This window comes from Cannabis sativa, chromosome 2 (genome assembly GCF_029168945.1).
Source record: "Cannabis sativa cultivar Pink pepper isolate KNU-18-1 chromosome 2, ASM2916894v1, whole genome shotgun sequence".
In the NCBI taxonomy this organism is placed as follows: Eukaryota; Viridiplantae; Streptophyta; class Magnoliopsida; order Rosales; family Cannabaceae; genus Cannabis; species Cannabis sativa.
The window spans coordinates 66899086-66915785 of NC_083602.1; the positions used below are offsets into that span (position 1 = coordinate 66899086).

General features: G+C 33.6%; 2 protein-coding genes across 2 annotated transcripts; both read right to left on the reverse strand.

The window, feature by feature from the left end:
• Window positions 1-3874: 3874 nt before the first annotated feature.
• Window positions 3875-5992, reverse strand: LOC115721208 (large ribosomal subunit protein uL23). Its single transcript, XM_030650466.2, has 4 exons — window positions 5882-5992; window positions 5727-5777; window positions 4263-4626; window positions 3875-4172 (listed from the first exon to the last, which is right to left on the reverse strand). The coding sequence occupies exons 2-4, from the start codon at window positions 5737-5739 to the stop codon at window positions 4088-4090; spliced, it is 462 nt and encodes a 153-aa protein (XP_030506326.1). The 5' UTR covers window positions 5740-5777; window positions 5882-5992; the 3' UTR covers window positions 3875-4087.
• A 424-nt stretch (window positions 5993-6416) lies between these two features.
• On the reverse strand, window positions 6417-9416 carry LOC115718476 (monofunctional riboflavin biosynthesis protein RIBA 3, chloroplastic). The gene is made up of 7 exons (XM_030647262.2): window positions 9177-9416; window positions 8754-9066; window positions 8350-8571; window positions 7927-8252; window positions 7361-7490; window positions 6976-7272; window positions 6417-6853 (listed from the first exon to the last, which is right to left on the reverse strand). The coding sequence occupies exons 1-7, from the start codon at window positions 9236-9238 to the stop codon at window positions 6608-6610; spliced, it is 1596 nt and encodes a 531-aa protein (XP_030503122.2). The 5' UTR covers window positions 9239-9416; the 3' UTR covers window positions 6417-6607.
• Between the last annotated feature and the right edge of the window lie 7284 nt (window positions 9417-16700).

The window sequence follows — 16700 nt, forward strand, 5'->3', positions numbered from 1 at the left end:
AAAGAAACGAACAGTGCGAATATAAAATATTTGCAGAAAAATAAATAACTTGACACAAGAGATTTATACGTGGTATCAATGTTCTCACGAACACTCCTAATCCACGGGGCCACGCCCAGAGAATGAAATCAATTAATAAAGTATCAAAATTACAAAGACAATTGACTTAAACAAGTTTAGACTCCCTCTAAAGTATTGCCGCAATCCTTTGTAATCCACTTTATGAATCTGACTTCTTGAAACACCTTCAAGCCCGAACTCCCTTCGTCTTTGAAGTGTGAGTGCTTACTTCCTCCCGAAGTAAGGCTTCAACAAGTCTTCTCCCGAAGACCAAGTGCTTACTTCCTCCCGAAGTAAGGCTTTATCAAGTCTTCTCCCGAAGACCAATCTCTTGTTCAGTCAAGTAGTTCTTCACAACCTCTAGGACAGAGTAAGAACAGAAATAAATAACTAGAACCTAGATGAACAACTAGGCTCTCACAAAATAAAGAAAAACTCTCTTCTCTCAAATAAGATAAGTGCAAAAAATGATTAATGGAAGAGCTGATTCGAATGACTGCTCTCTAGGCTCTATTTATAGAACATAGAAACCTTAGAGACAGACACAAGATCGAATCTACAGCTGTACAAAAACTTTCCTAAGAAAACACGATCTGCTACATCAGATTTGGATGCTGACGCAACAGATCAGACCAGAAACGGAAAACTTGCTATAATCGGTCCGTTCCTCTATCAATGCTTGATTCCTGCCAAAAACAGATTAGATATTCTGACTGTATCAAGATACAATCGAAATCAATAAGGAAAAGGCAATAATCAAAGTTTCCCTAAAAAAGACAACTTTCCAAAAGAGAATTGCTTCTCTTTTAAGAAGTTTCCAAACAAAGGAAAGTTCAGCTGAAAAGTGCAACTTTCCTAACAAGGAAAAGAGCAACTACAAATCGAATAAACAAGGTAAGAATCGGTTATGAATGCACAAGAATCTTACCATAAAAAGGAAAAATTATTTTGTCAACTAACTTGCCAAAAAATGACTTTACATTAATTTTATAAATATAATAACATAAATATTAATTGAATATATAAAAAAAAAATAATAATATACAATATGTCGTGAAAAAAACTTTAAAATGCAAATCACTGCATATATGAAGCTTTGCCGTGTCCTTGCTCTAAGGTTGGTTGGATTTCTAGGAACTCTAATAAATGTGCTTGTAATGCTTGGGAAGCTTCCTCTAAAGTGTGTGCCTTTTTATCTTGTGGGAGGTAGCATCGTTTTTGCTGCCATAGATGCAGTTCGGCCTGTTTGGCTATGGTCTTTCAATGAAGTTCTCGAGGTTATTAAAAAAAAAAGGTTAGAAATATGTTTAAAAAATAAAGAAGAGAAGTTGCATGCCGTTTGCAATTATTTATTTTGAAAAGGGAATGAATTACAATCTTTTAGCGATAGATAATAAACAAATTGTCCTCTGTGACAAAATTCAATAGTTTCTGTTTGGGAAATTTGAATTTTTATGCATTTTATAAGGGATAATTGGTTAGGAGAACCAATAATTACGGTAATTTTAAAAATAGGATACTTTTATAAAAACTCCTAAAATACCCTCATAATTTCTAACCCTTTCTCTCTCCTTCTCATACAAACTCTCTCTACCCACTTCGCCTAAACCGAACCGCGCGACCCCCACCTCCCACCACGAGACGACCCCCACCTCCGACCGAGACGACTCCGACGGAGACCCACAGAACCACTCCGATCAAGACCTGCACGGTACCGACTCTACATTGGCCGGATCCAAGAACAACATACACGAGACAAGACCATCGGACCCCCAATCCCATCGGACCCCAGAACAACATACATGAGACAAGACCATCGGACCCCATCGGTCCGAGCATCGGACCAATCGGTCCTTGGCTATTAAAATCGATTTTTGGGGGACCATCGGACCCCATCGGTCCGATGCTACTAAAAACGATTTTTGGGACCATCGGACCCCATCGGTCCGAGCATCGAACCCATCGGAACTTCTTCTTCCTCAAGCAAAAATTGACCCATTGTGGATCCGGCCAATGTAGAGTCGGTACCGTGCGGGTCTCGATCGGAGTGGTTCTGTGGGTCTCCGTCGGAGTCGTCTCGGTCGGAGGTGGCAGTCGTCTCGGTCGGAGGTGGGGGTCGTCTCGTGGTGGGAGGTGGGGGTCGCGCGGTTCGGTTCAGGCGAAGTGGGTAGAGAGAGTTTGTTTGAGAAGGAGAGAGAAAGGGTTAGAAATTATGAGGGTATTTTAGGGGTTTTTGTAAAAGTATCCTATTTTTAAAATTACCGTAATTATTGGTTCTCCTAACCAATTATCCCTTATAAAATGCATAAAAATTCAAATTTGCCTTCTGTTTTACCTGAAAATTAATATATAAATATATATATAGATTTTTTTGTGGTTAAATTCTCTCAATTATCATTCTACTTGCACTTAGGGCCCGTTTGGCACAGCTTTTGGAAAAGCTAAAAGCTGCTTTTCAAAAAAGCTGTGACAAAAAGGTGTTTGGTAAGCAGTTAAAAAACAGCTTATTGAAGAAATTATGGAAAAGCTACAGCTAAAAGCTAAAGCCGGTACAACCCAACTTTTAGAAAAAAGCTGTTTTGATTAAAAGACTTTATAATAAATTATTTTTACTAAAAATTTATTTAATTATTTATTATATATTATAAAAAATAAAAATATTTTTTAAATGAAAAAATATTTAAAAATAAATAATATTTAAATTTCTAATTTTTTATTTTATTTTAAAAAATATTTTATATTTATATTTTTATTATTAATAAATAATATCAATTTATGTTTCTTATAAACTACAATTTTATCTTTTGCAAGTGATAAAAATATAATTTAAAAATATTAAAAATTATTTTTATCAACTGCATATAAATTTATACTATAGAAAAAAATAATTAAAAATATATAAAAAAATAAAAAATTTATATAACATATTTTTTTATATATATTTGTAATTATAATGAACTAGATTAAAATATTATCATTATTGTAATAGAATCTTAACAACTCACAGCACTTTAAAAATTATAATTTACCAAACACTCAGCTCAGCTTTTTTCCACAGTTCTGCTACATTGCTTTTCCCACAAAGACTACAATGCTTTTCCCCACAAGACAGGCTAAATCGGCCCTTAATTCTCTAAGCTCAAATTCTTCAAACTGCACTGCTTGAAAATTTAAGGTGTCATCCATTTTTTTTTTTTACCGTTAATTGCCAATATAGACCGTTTATATTTACACTTTTGTACATGTGTCAAATTTATATTAGTACAGCTAATATTATTATTTTAAAAATATAAAAATTATTTCAAAATTTATAATATGTTTTTTTATAATTTTATTTAATTTTTAAAATAAATTTAATAATATTAAATGTACTAATATAAACGTTTTCGATGACACCTTCAATTTGCTACAATTCAGTAGTTTGAAAAATTTTACCGCTAAAATTTGTTAAATGCAAGTGAAACGACAATTAGAAAGATTTTGCCTAAAAAAAAAATCTCCATATATATTTCAGCTGCAATGAACAAATTCTTGAATTATACCGGTTAAAGTTATCTTTTCGGAAAGGCATGATTACTTAAAAATTATTATAGAAGAAATTATTGGGTAAACATTGGCAGAATTAACCATTTCTCACATATTCTACTAAAATTGATGTCAATGGTCTTGGCTCCTTTTGTAATCCCTTTGCATCACTTGATGACGAATGTCTCCCTCAGTTATTTGACGTGTCAACCTTTTTCTTTTCTTTCATTCCATTTTGGAAAAAATGTGACCAAGCTGATCAATTATTATTCCTAGGCTTCCAATAATCTTTAATGCTCAAGTACAAAATTTTCGATTTGACCAAATAATTACGCAGTTTAGTTATGTCTTCCAATGAAATGTGTAAGAGCATAACCCAAACAATAACCAGTTACATAAAAAGATTGTGACTTCAAACTGAACCAAAGTCTCATAAAATTGTAGTTCATTTGCAAATGGAAACAAAATTGAAATTCCTAATGAGAAATACTACAAAACTAGCTTAGATGATTCCAATTTTGTTAGCAACGTCCAGAGCATCATAGTCTGGGGTCAATCTAACGTAAGCCTTCTTGGTACCATCAGGCCTGGACACAAAACTCAGATTATGTTATAAACATAAACAAGGAAACATGAATATTCCACATGTATATTAAGCAAATCAATGTCTTACTTACCTGATCAATGTATTCACTTTCTTAGTCTGAATGTCATACATCTTCTTTACTGCATCCTTGATCTTCTTCTTGTCAGCACGAATGTCAACAATGAAAACCAAAGTGTTGTTGTCCTCAATCTTTTTCATTGCAGATTCAGTGGTAAGAGGATATTTGAGAATCTGATAATGATCAAGCTTGTTCCTTGAAGGAGCACTAATACGAGGATACTTGGGATTCCTTTCCTTCTTAAATGTTCTTGGGCGATGGAAGGTAACTGAAGTTCGGATCTTCTTAGCTTTCTTCTTAATAGTCGGCCCTGATTTCACTGCTTTTGCAGCCTTCAAGGCTTGAGCCTTTGGATCAGCTTTCTTCGAGACATCAGCTGAGACACGTGAATTCAAACAAAGCATGTGTTATAACAAGAATTCAAATTCTCGCCAGATGAAAATTATTTCTGAGACACATGGCTGTACAAACTCATATACCAGTTCATTTACAATTAATTACATGTGTTAAGAATGTGAAGACAGAAAGCTTTCACGAATTTCTCTGTACTACATAACTTGTTGTTAAAGAGAACACAAACACATTAAAAATCAGTACCAACAATACTAGCATTGCAAAGAGTTGGAGATATTCTCGACAGTACCAAGAAGACAGGACTTTATTGCAATATACCAGCATCTATTTATAATGAAAATAGGATCCAGACAATCTGGTCAACTATCTCATGGCTCATGTGAGATAAGTCTACGAATGATAAACATATCGAACATTCGTTAGTTCTACTACTATCACTATTTATCTATGAAACCTACATCAACATGACTCACTAAGCACAAAATCAAAGACACCATTAAAAACAAAATCGAAATTTGCTATACGTTTCCTCATATAGTTACTTATCAAATAACTGACTGGCCATCAGAATAATAAACTAAAATATTCATTGAAGGTCAGAAATAAGTATTCTTCTAATGCTAACAACCGGTAAATATAAAACACCCCCCACACCACATAAAATGACGACTTCAATTCCTTTGCAGCATTACCCTTGCCATACCCCTCCTTACATTGTTATTTGTTTCCTTCCTTGCCAAAGACTCTACAGCCCTCCAAGTCCTATATTTTCTTCAAGTAAATTTAGTACCTCTCCCATTCTCATCTTTATATATATTTAAGTAAGAAACCAAAGACCCAGAACGCCAAACCACCAAAAAGGTCGCACTAACTATTACGAATCAATCAAAGCACGTTTCACAACCTTAAAAAAGGAATCAAGTTATTAAAAAAAAACACACCAAACTAATAGGATTCCTAGAAAATGAAACAGTACTTAATCATTTACTAACTTTGTTATGGAAACTAATGAACGCTAAAAAATTTAACAATTAAACTCGTACATGGTAGCATTCAAAGAGAAAAAGGAAATCAAAAGAGCATAGAACAGAGTATAAAAGAAAGCATTGGTGGAATTAGTACCTTTAGGAGCCATTATAAGCTGAAACCTCTCTGACTAATAAATATGAAACCCTACGAGCAACAAAATACAAATATACAGAATATTAAAACTGACGAAAATTGTAACGACAGAAAAAACAAAAGGAAAAGAAGTAGAGAACGAGTGAGAGAAAAACCTGTGTTTGAAATGGAGGGGGCGACTCTAGGGTTTAGGATGCGATTGGACCAAACCAGTAATATATTACAAAGTCTGATCGAAATTACCAAAGTCTCCACTTCACTTACGGTTTATGGGCTGGGCTAGGTCAATGGGTTGTTTTATATCAACTTTTATTGATACTTTTTCAAAAATACGGTTTTAATTTTCTTTGCAAAAGTACGATTTTATGTAAATCCCAAATATACCTGAAGCACATATCCTTCTGACCTTTAAAAGTTCTAGTTGACCAAAATTGAAATTCTGTCGATTAAAAATTTCGTAGACTTTAACTGGAATCAAAACTAAAACTAAAAGCTTCTTTTGTACAAGAAATAGTAGGAGAAAATATGATTAATAAAATTAAATTTGATAGTTATTAAAATTGATGACATAACTTAAAATAAGTGATCCCTTTATTATATGCTTCAGCTTTGTGGGATGAGGGTTTACCCTCAATGGCAGTTTCAGCAATGTCAGCAGATTAATTATGCCTTTTCCTTGTATCTAATCACTAATAATAAACCATTATAATTTCCCCATATATTCGATAATAACAAAATTGAGCAGTATTAATAGCTTTTGAGAAATGCTAACATGGTGAAAATTACGAAACAGATAGCTATCAACATATAAGATAGCTATATGTAATACACAAGGAATTCCCTTTTATCTAACTGTAATGGGGGTGTGAATGTCTTCAAAATTAACTTTGGGTATCCGTTTTTTGGTCCTTTTTGAAAAATGCAGCTAGAGGCCCTTGTATATCAGAACCATAAATATGACCCATCTTAGTTCGCTTTGTTTCCAAGTACTTCTTGTTCTCTTCTGTAATCGGTGTCAATACAGGCACTCTTCCAACCACAGCCAACCCATACCCCTTGAGACCTGTGAATTTTGCTGGGTTGTTGGTCATTAGCCGCATTGTCCTAACTCCTATGTCCCTCAGAATCTGCATCCATACCATACCACAACAACTAAATATCTCAAAACTTAAAATCAGTATTAATTAGTTAACACTAATCAGTGACTATCATGTGTCAATATTCTTTATCCAAATTTATAGAGACTGACCTGAGCACCAATACCATATTCCCTTGCATCAACTGCTAAACCGAGCTCTATATTGGCCTGCACCGTGTCATGACCTTCATCTTGCAGATTATAGGCCCGGAGTTTGTGACCGAGTCCGATCCCTCTTCCTTCATGGCCTCTTAGGTAAACCACTACTCCTCTACCAGCTTGTTCAATTAGCTGCATTGCTAAATCCAACTGGTTGCCACAGTCACACCGTGCCGATCCGAATATGTCCCCTGTTAAGCACTCTGAATGAACTCTTACTAGGACTTCTTCTCCATTTCCTATGTTTCCCTGTTGAAAAGGTTCCAAGCCAACAGTTGTATTAATGAAATTGTCAGAGTTAATATTCTCAAATTTCTTACGTGGGAAATTCAGATACCTTAACAATAGCAACGTGTTCAGTTCCATCTAGCTTTGAGCGATAGCAATATGCCTGGAATACACCCCACTTTGTAGGCAGACGCGAAATTGCAGTTCTTTCAACCAGATTTTCTCTTTTTCTCTTGTACCTATTATCATCGCAAACAATACCAAGTTTTGAGTGAGCCGACTATTGAGAAAAGCATTTTCTTCGCTCAATAACTATAATTGTAAGCTCACTTGGATTACTTAAAGGGTGTTTGTTATGGAAGTTGGGCTTGAAAGCTCACTTGGATTACTCAAGGGTGTTTGTTATGGGAGTTGAACTTGAAAGAGAACGTGATACTAAAAACTGAGGCTCGGTTGAAAACACAAACCCCAAGCTATTAAATTTATTTTACCAAACAATGGATTGAATTTTACATTCCATTTCTACCAAATTCAACCCCATACCAAACACAACTTTATTGGATCAAATTCAATTAGATTTAATGAGTGGAAAACAAAAATGAGAAGAATGTGTGTACTCCAGAGACATCTTTAATTAACCCCAAAAACAAAATAGTGTGTTTCAAGAAGTCTCACCTGATTAAATCAGTAATGGAGACCATTGGAATGCTATATTCCAAGGCTAACTTTCTTAAATCGGCCAGAGAGGCCATAGAGCCATGTTCTGAGTCAACTAAAGATGAAAGAACAGACATGGGACGTAGGCCAGCTAGAGCAACCAGATCAACAGAAGCCTCAGTGTGACCTGCCCTCCTCAGAACACCACCGTTTCGGTATTTCAGAGGAAAGACGTGGCCTGGCCTTCGAAAATCTTCGGGTTTAGAATCAGGAGATGAAAGAGTAAGCACAGTCTTTGCTCTGTCTGATGCAGAAACTCCAGTAGACGTGCCGGCTTTAGCATCCTATACAAGCCAAGCCAAAAGAAAATTAGATTGAAATGAACTATAACCTGTTTTATCATTAAACTTGTTTTTGGGTAACTAGAAAAACATTTATTACCACTGTGATTGTGAAAGTGGGGGCCGAAGAGTCTTCATCTTCAGTTTCTGGTGACATGAGAGGAAGCTTCAGTCTTTCAAGATCTTCCTCCTTCATGCCCACTGAAACAATCCCTGAGCCATGTTTAATCATGAAGGCCACATGCTCTTGACTTGTAAGTGATGCTGCCAATATAATGTTGCCTTCAACGTCCCCAGTTTCATCATCTACCACAATCACAAACTAGAAAAAAGAAAAAATGATCAATCAAATAAGAGATATACTGTAAAACCATTATGAGATTTTGAACTTAAGTTCAACCACGATTGATTAATTATTCAAGGACTTTACAAACTAGAATTAACAACCCTTATGAATTGGATAAACAGAACAAGTAGTTACTACATAGGAAGATCAGTAGTAACCTTTCCTTGACGCAGTGTATCAAGTGCCTGGTCAATCGATGAGTAACCTTCAGATGGGCAATCAGGATCACCTTCAGCATCACTTACAAAGAAATCAATAGTTTCAGGGGTGATTTCAGCTTTCAGGGTCCCAAACGGCACGGAAGACGATTCGTCCAAGGCGCCAAGCAAAGACCCGTTATCAGTCTGATCATCAAACAAGTTGCCTGCTTTATTTCGAGCTACCCCTATTGCCCAACAGCTGGGATTCAGCCATTTCTGCCTATAATGTCCGAATGCCAAGTTATGTGGAGCCGCAAATGATCGATGTAAGCTGAGAATTAAAAAAAAAAAACACTAATATATTATCAATATACAATACCTTAACTCAAAACAAAAACAGAGGCTTTCTCTGTTGTTTCTATTTGAGATTGAAAGAAGTACCTTGAAGTGGAACTGGTAAGGATATGAAGAAAGATATGGCGTTGGAGCAAGGAAGAGTCCATGACGACCAAGAAACTTTTTTTTCTCTTCGGAAACTATGTTCCTTTTATATGTACTTGTGTTTGTATATATAATTATCATAGTTTTGAATGCATGTTACGTGACGCTTTAAGGGAAATAAAGCCCACCTCTGGTTCTGGATGTGCTTAAACTCATTAGGAGCCGTTATCCACAACTAATATTGTGTCTTGTCTGCCAAAACAACAAAATATATGGGTCACTTACGTTTAATGGGTATTCAGTATTATTTGGAAAATATAAGTTTCTATATTTAATTTTATTACCTGACATAAAATCGCTCTTTCGCGATTATTATAATATTTTTCTAAGTATAATAATAAAAAATAATATCAATATAATAAATAAAAAATTGAAAACTTTATTCTAATATATAATAATATTTAAATTGCTTATTGATAATAATATTTTTATTTATTAAAATTATTTTTTCCATCAAATCTATTCATTATATTATAAATTATTATCACGAAGAAAGTTAGCTTGTTTCTTTATTAATAAATTTAAAATATGAACAATTAATTAATGTATATAAAATTTTAAATTGCCTTGATAAAAGAATGTTAATATAAAAACATAATAAATATTGTGGTATAAAAAAAAAAGAAAAATTATCTCATATACTATTTTTTATTTTTTATTTTAATTTTCGGTTTGGATTGCTCCGGTAGTTTCTATGTGAGTTGTTAAACGAATTTCAGTTGCGATTTAGGTTGCTCCGTTAGTTGCTATAGGAGTTTCTGTATAGAATCCCGTAAAAATATTTAAAAAGTTGTTTTGAAGTGTAAAAATAAAAAAGAATCCTTAAAAAAAGGGAAATTTACACGGTATACTAACTTTTGTCATTTTTTTACAAAAATACTGCGAGGCGGTATTTTTTATTTTTTTACTGTGTTTTTTTATAAGTTTCATACTGCAGTATACTGTGTTAAGTTTTTACTGGTGTTCTACTAGTGTTTTACTAGTGTTCTACTGTTGTTTTGAGTTGTTCTGCTTTGTGTTTTACTGGTGTTTTATAAAAACAAGCTAACTTGTACTCACCCATCGTTATCACCGTATTTCACTTGTACTCATCACCTACTATTCTTCCCAATAAGTATTTATACACAATCTAAATTATTCAATTGTAAAAAATGTTAAAAAAAATTGAGAAATCTACATAAAATTTTATATACAATGTCCAATCTGAAAATTAATTGAAGACACAATATATAATATTTGTAATCATAATTGTACTTATGATTTAATTTATTTTAATTTTTAGAAATGACTAATGGTATTTACTTATGAGATTAGGAAATGAGAATAAATAATGTGATTCTTAGATGAGCTTGTTGATGTTGCTACTATTATATTGAAATATTTTAAAATAGTTCATTCGATTCGAAGATTAGGTAACTTACTAGTGACTAAAAATGAAAATTTCGATGATATTTGGATGTTAAAGTCAGAAAATGAGGTTCAAGAATTGGAGTGATCATTAGGGTAGCCAAGAATACCAATACACCTATTTAGAATGTTAATCGTAGAAAACATCAACTGGGTAAGTCTTAAGGCATAGTTCCCTTTGGGGTCAGTTGATGGAGTATTATAATAAGAATTATCCTCACTTGAAGAATGAAGGCAGTAATACTCATTTCAGTTTGGAATGTTTATCATCAATGAGGTCGACGCAGTGGATCCATCGATTATAACATATTAGCTTTTGGTAATAACTCTCATCATTACGTGTTTATGAACTCTGGAGCTACACACTTATATGTGGCATCAAAGATGACAAATCAACTGGGCAGGCCTTGTGTTAGACACAAATTAAGGCTTGAAACCTAATTACCCGTGGGGAAGTTAAATATCTCCAAGAGGTAAATTAGAGATACACTGATTAGAATGGATAAATATATGCTCATGTTGTGCCATGTTATGACATATTAGTTAACACGATAGTTGGTGTACATAAGTTTACACCTCGATATTGATGATATGTGTCTTACAATTCTAGAAAGAGAAAATTGATATTTTGGCGGTACAATCATATTGCCAAGGCTCGGTAAAATTATAGTACTGAGGATATCAAATGAATTGATGTTATAATGGTATGATCATAGTGTTGGGTGATACAAATTCTAGGAAGTATGAATTGATGATATCATGACGGTACAACTATAGTGTCGGGTTGATATTATGGTCAATTATACTTATAATGTGGATTGGTACTATCGTAGCAATACGATCTTAATGTCGATTCAGCAGTATAAGTATGATGCTGGTTAATAGTGGAGGATAGAAAGTTAAATGTTGATCTTAGTAAGGATCCTTCACAGACTTTGACATTATACTGGGATGGACTTTTATCCAAGTTTATGGCTAATTTAACAGTATAACAAAGATAGTAATCTTTTAGCTGGTGGGCGAGGAACCATGGATTATTTGTGGGATTAATTTGGGGTTCCTAAATCCCAATTATATTCGGGTTGAGGTGTAGAACCTGATTACGAGATGGGTACATAAGATATCTAGCAGTAATAATTTGTATTAGTAGATCTGAAATACTTGGGCCTGAGAATGTTAGTATGGTCAAGAAATTCAAGGATATGTCTCCCCTAATGAGTTATCTAGATATTTTACCCAGTAAGATCGATTTTGTTATTAGGTTGATACTAGGAAGCAAGAGTTACATACTGATTTTAAGAAATTAGTCTAGTTAGCAAGCAAAATAGGCACTTGTAGTTAAGTATTGATGACTTAGTTGAATAACTTTAAGAAAACTTAACCTCTTTCCGAAATTACCATTTTCTTAGAGTTACATCAATTAAAGACTCTAGAGGAAGATCTTTTGATGATGGCATTCCATATTAGGTTTGGCCAGTATGAATGTTTAGTTATGACCTCGAAATACTGGTACTTCGATAGCTTCTATAAGTATCATAAGGAGAGTGTTAAATGGTCTCCTAAATAATTACATTATGGTATTTATCAAGGATACCCTTGAATACTTACAGTCAGGAGTTGGTCATGAGAAATGTTTGCGAGTAGTTTTATAGGAAGTTAAGGACCATAAGTTTTGCATTAATTCAGGAAAGTGAGGATTTTAGTTATTATTAGTAGACTTTCCTAAGTCATATTAGTAGCAGAGACAAGATTATAGTAGATCTGGGATAGATTGGCGCAGTTAGAGTTTAACTGAAGTATTAAATTAAGAAACCTCCTCGAATTAGTTGGGCTTTACTAATGGCTATTAGCGGGGTTATATTAATATTCTACAGTGGTAACAGAAAGAGCTAAGGATGGTTAAGAGTTTGTGTGGATTGATAGGGATAAAAGTATCTTTGCTACATCTAAGTAATGATTAGTCATGACTCATCATTGATTTACCATTGGAACAAGCAAGGTTCATGGTTATTTGAACATCTTTGTTCAAAATCTAGAGTGTGAATCGATATATGTTGATAAAGTCTTCAATTATAAATTTCAACATTAAAGGGGTATAGACAGTATAATTCAACCTGCAACTGGAGCTCACCATAGTGGTGGTTGCAATAAGATTTTGTAATTTCATTACGACGAAGGGAAATGTCAAGTTTATACTAACTACAAGAGTCTCAAGTAATTCTTTGCCAAGAAGGATTTAATTATGAGACTAAGAGGGTAGTTAGAGATAGTCAAGGGTTATGACTATGTGATGTATTGTCATTTTAGGGAATTTAGTATTATAGTTGATGCCTTAAAATGGGAAATAACTTTCATATAGGTATAGGATGATATAATGCTTTTTTCAAAGTTAATTGCTGATAGGATTGGGTTAAGTGTTAAGTTGTTGCAAACAAATGTAGTGATTGAATACTTCAAAAAAAAATCTATTAAAATCATCCATGGTATTTGATTGGGAGACCACAAAGTTATGGAATTCAATCATGTTATGGTGAATCATCTCAGAAATTTAACGTCCTTCCTATTAGTGGAAGTCAGGTTTAGGACGAAGCAGTGCATAGGAGTATAAATGCAAAAGATAGTCGATCTTCATGAAATTATGAGGTTCATTGTTTTGAACAGTGATTACAAGTTCACTTCTAAGTTAAAAGTGAATCTCTAGAGAGCCACAAGTACGAGATTGAGTTTGGCACAACTCGATGTCTTCAATAAATAGTCAGTCCAGAGAGGTGGCGCAAATATTAGAAGATATATATGAACTGGTGCTACAAATTCCAAGGGATTATGGAATTGGATTTCTACTATAACTATGATTAGTAGATTATTACAGGGGTGACTCCCTGTGAATAATATGATATAAAGTATTATTTTTCATAATCACTTCAGCAGCTAATGATATTATAATGAGAATAAAGTTGAAAAGAATACTTTTCTAGTAGGTAGAAAAGTTATATGCATCCAAAGTGTAGGTGGGAGGTGTTATCTCACAAGTCTCACCAAATAAAGGTGTGGAGTGCTTTGGCAGAAAAAGTTATGTAGATTTTATACGTGAGTAGAAAATCATATCCTACGAGTCTCACAAACCTGAGGTATGACATATTTCAAAAGAAGAGACAAGGTAAGACTTGAGATTAATAGACAGGTAGCATACGGTGTAAATTTATTCCCATGGTGTTAGTCATGTATTAATGCTGGATAGGTATAGAATGGCATATGTAGGGGATGTAGGATCACATACCTACAGTCAGATACATCATATGAGGAATGAGTTTTTTAGAGTAGGACGCTAGACTCCATAATACAAAGTTAGGTGGGGAAGAAACTTGGAAAGTGAATCCAATTAGAGGATTCATTATTTAAAGATGTTCAGATTCAATTTCGAGAACGAAATCCTTTTAACGAGAGGATAATTGTAATGACCGCATACTTAAAAAATAAAATTAATAGACAATTATTATTAATTATTTATAATATCTAATTATGTGTGTATCATGTCATATGGGACCTATTCTTAAAAAATAGGCATTTGATTTATAATTTATCAATTTCAGAGACTTTATTGAATTTTAGGTGTATCACAGAGGATATACATGAATTTTAATATTTTTCATGATTTTATACCCAGTAACGGTGGAAATACGATGAATGGCTATTTTAGTCACATGGATACAATTTTGTGTCAAGTATTTGATGAAGTATTATTATTGAGTGTTTTAGAATATCAGGGTAACGGAATTGGACTATTTTACCCCTAGGTTTAAAAGGTTTCTTAGCGTTAAAGTAAGGGTATTAATGTCTTTTTCTACTTAAGTTAATTCTAGAAATTTGTAATTGGATGATTATGTTAGAAAGTAAGTGCTATGTTCTGAAGTTAGTAGACTAATTAAGAAATTCAAGATTAGACAGAAAACCTTCTCTCTCTCCTAAAACATTATCTCTTTCTCTCGACCTAACCTAGAACCAAAGAAGGGACCAACTTTCTGTTGGGTTTTATGCCCTAAATAAAACTCATTTCAATATAATCAGATTTACTTATTAATATAGATCAGAAATAACATTTAATGTTGCATGGTTCACATGATTTATTTCATGATTATATGTACATAATGTATAAATTCATCTGAAACCCTTTTCACATACTTGATCCTGTTTATTGTGCCGTCAACACATTGGAAAGTAAACATGACTATGTGAATAAAGTTTCCTAGATTTATCAGACATAGGGTTTTACTGATATGATAATCTACAACAGAGTTTACTTGTATTTGGAGAAATACTATGTTCTTTCCAGAACATTGGTTAAAGTAAAGCTCAGGTTGGATGCATGGAGTATGCATCGGAAGGGACCGATATTGAACTTTGACTTAGATTTATTAAACTTACCGTAATATCTATTCAAGTCAATATCGCCTAAGTTGATCCTAGATCAAATGATCTTAATCCTGATATGATTAGGCTCAATCTTGAAAGGCTATTCGTGTTCTTTGATTTGTTAGTTAAGCCTACTTTTAGGTCAGGGTGATACGTACATTTTGGGAACACGGTAGTGCAATTGAGTGGGAGCGCTAGCATAAACATGGAATCTATAGCTTCTATCTGGCGAATAGTAAGCAAAGGATGATCTCCTTCGAGCTTGACCAAACGAACATAAATGGTGGAGTACTCATTTCACATAAGCTGAAATATCATTTATACGGGGTCAAGTGTTTTAAGGAATAAATACATTGTAGGGTGTAACGGTAATTTAATCCCTTTACAGTGTAGATCATTCATATAGAGGATCATTGATCAAATTAGGATTATAACAATGGATAACTAATGATGTGTCTATATGGTGGAACATATAGAGCATTCTATATACTGAGAGTGCAATTCTAAGTTCTATGCGTGGATTCAACAAAGAATTAATAAGTTAGTGAATTTTAGTGTTAAATTCTTGATCTACTTATTGGAAGCTCGGTTATATAGACCCATGGTCCCCCCACTAGTTGAGATAATGTTGCTTGTAAGACTCATGTAATTGGTTTTGATTAATCAATTATAATTCACAAATTGGACTATGTCTATTTGTGAAATTTTCACTAAGTAAGGGCGAAATTGTAAAGAAAGAGTTAACAGGGGCATATTTGTTAATTATGATACTTTGTATGGTGCAATTAATAAATATGATAAATGACAATATTATTTAATAATTATTTATAGTTATTAAATAGTTAGAATTGGCATTTAAATGATTGAATTAGGAAATTGGCATTTTTGAGAAAATCAGATACAAAAGTGGTAAAATTGCAAAATTGCAAAAATCAAGGCCCAGTCCACCTAGCCTAGGGCCGGCCACTTATGTCATCTTTTTTAAATGATTTTTTCATTATTTTAATGCCATATAATTCAAATCAAGCCCTAGAGGAATGCTATAAATAGATAGTGAAGGCTTCAGGAAAATTACACTTTCTGAATCAGAAAAACCTGAGCCTCCACTCTCTTCTCTAGCCGCCACTCTCTCTCTCTCTCTTTTCTTCCTCAATATTTCGAACCTCTCTTAGTGATTAGAGTAGTGCCCGCACACATCAAGTGATACCTCAATCATAGTGAGGAAGATCGTGAAGAAAGATCATCTGCAAAGGAGATTCAGCATCAAAGATTCAGAGAAAGAGATCCAGGTTCAGATATTGATAATGCTCTGCTACAGAAAGGAATCAAGGGCTAGATATCTGAACGGAAGGAGTCATTATATTCCGCTGCACCCAATGTAAGGTTTCTTAAACTTTATATGTGTTTAATTTATCGTTTTAGAAAGTTCATATTTAGGATGTTAATAAACATACTTGTGAGTAGATCTAAGATCCTGGTAAAATAAATTTCCAACAACTGGCCTCAGAGCCATGGTAATTGATTTACTTACATGTAATTTGGACTTTAAAACGATTGTTTGATGTTCTTTGGATGGTATCATGTTGTATTGAGTGTTATTTGATGATTGATTGATGATTGTGAAATTTTCGTGAAAAATAATTGTTA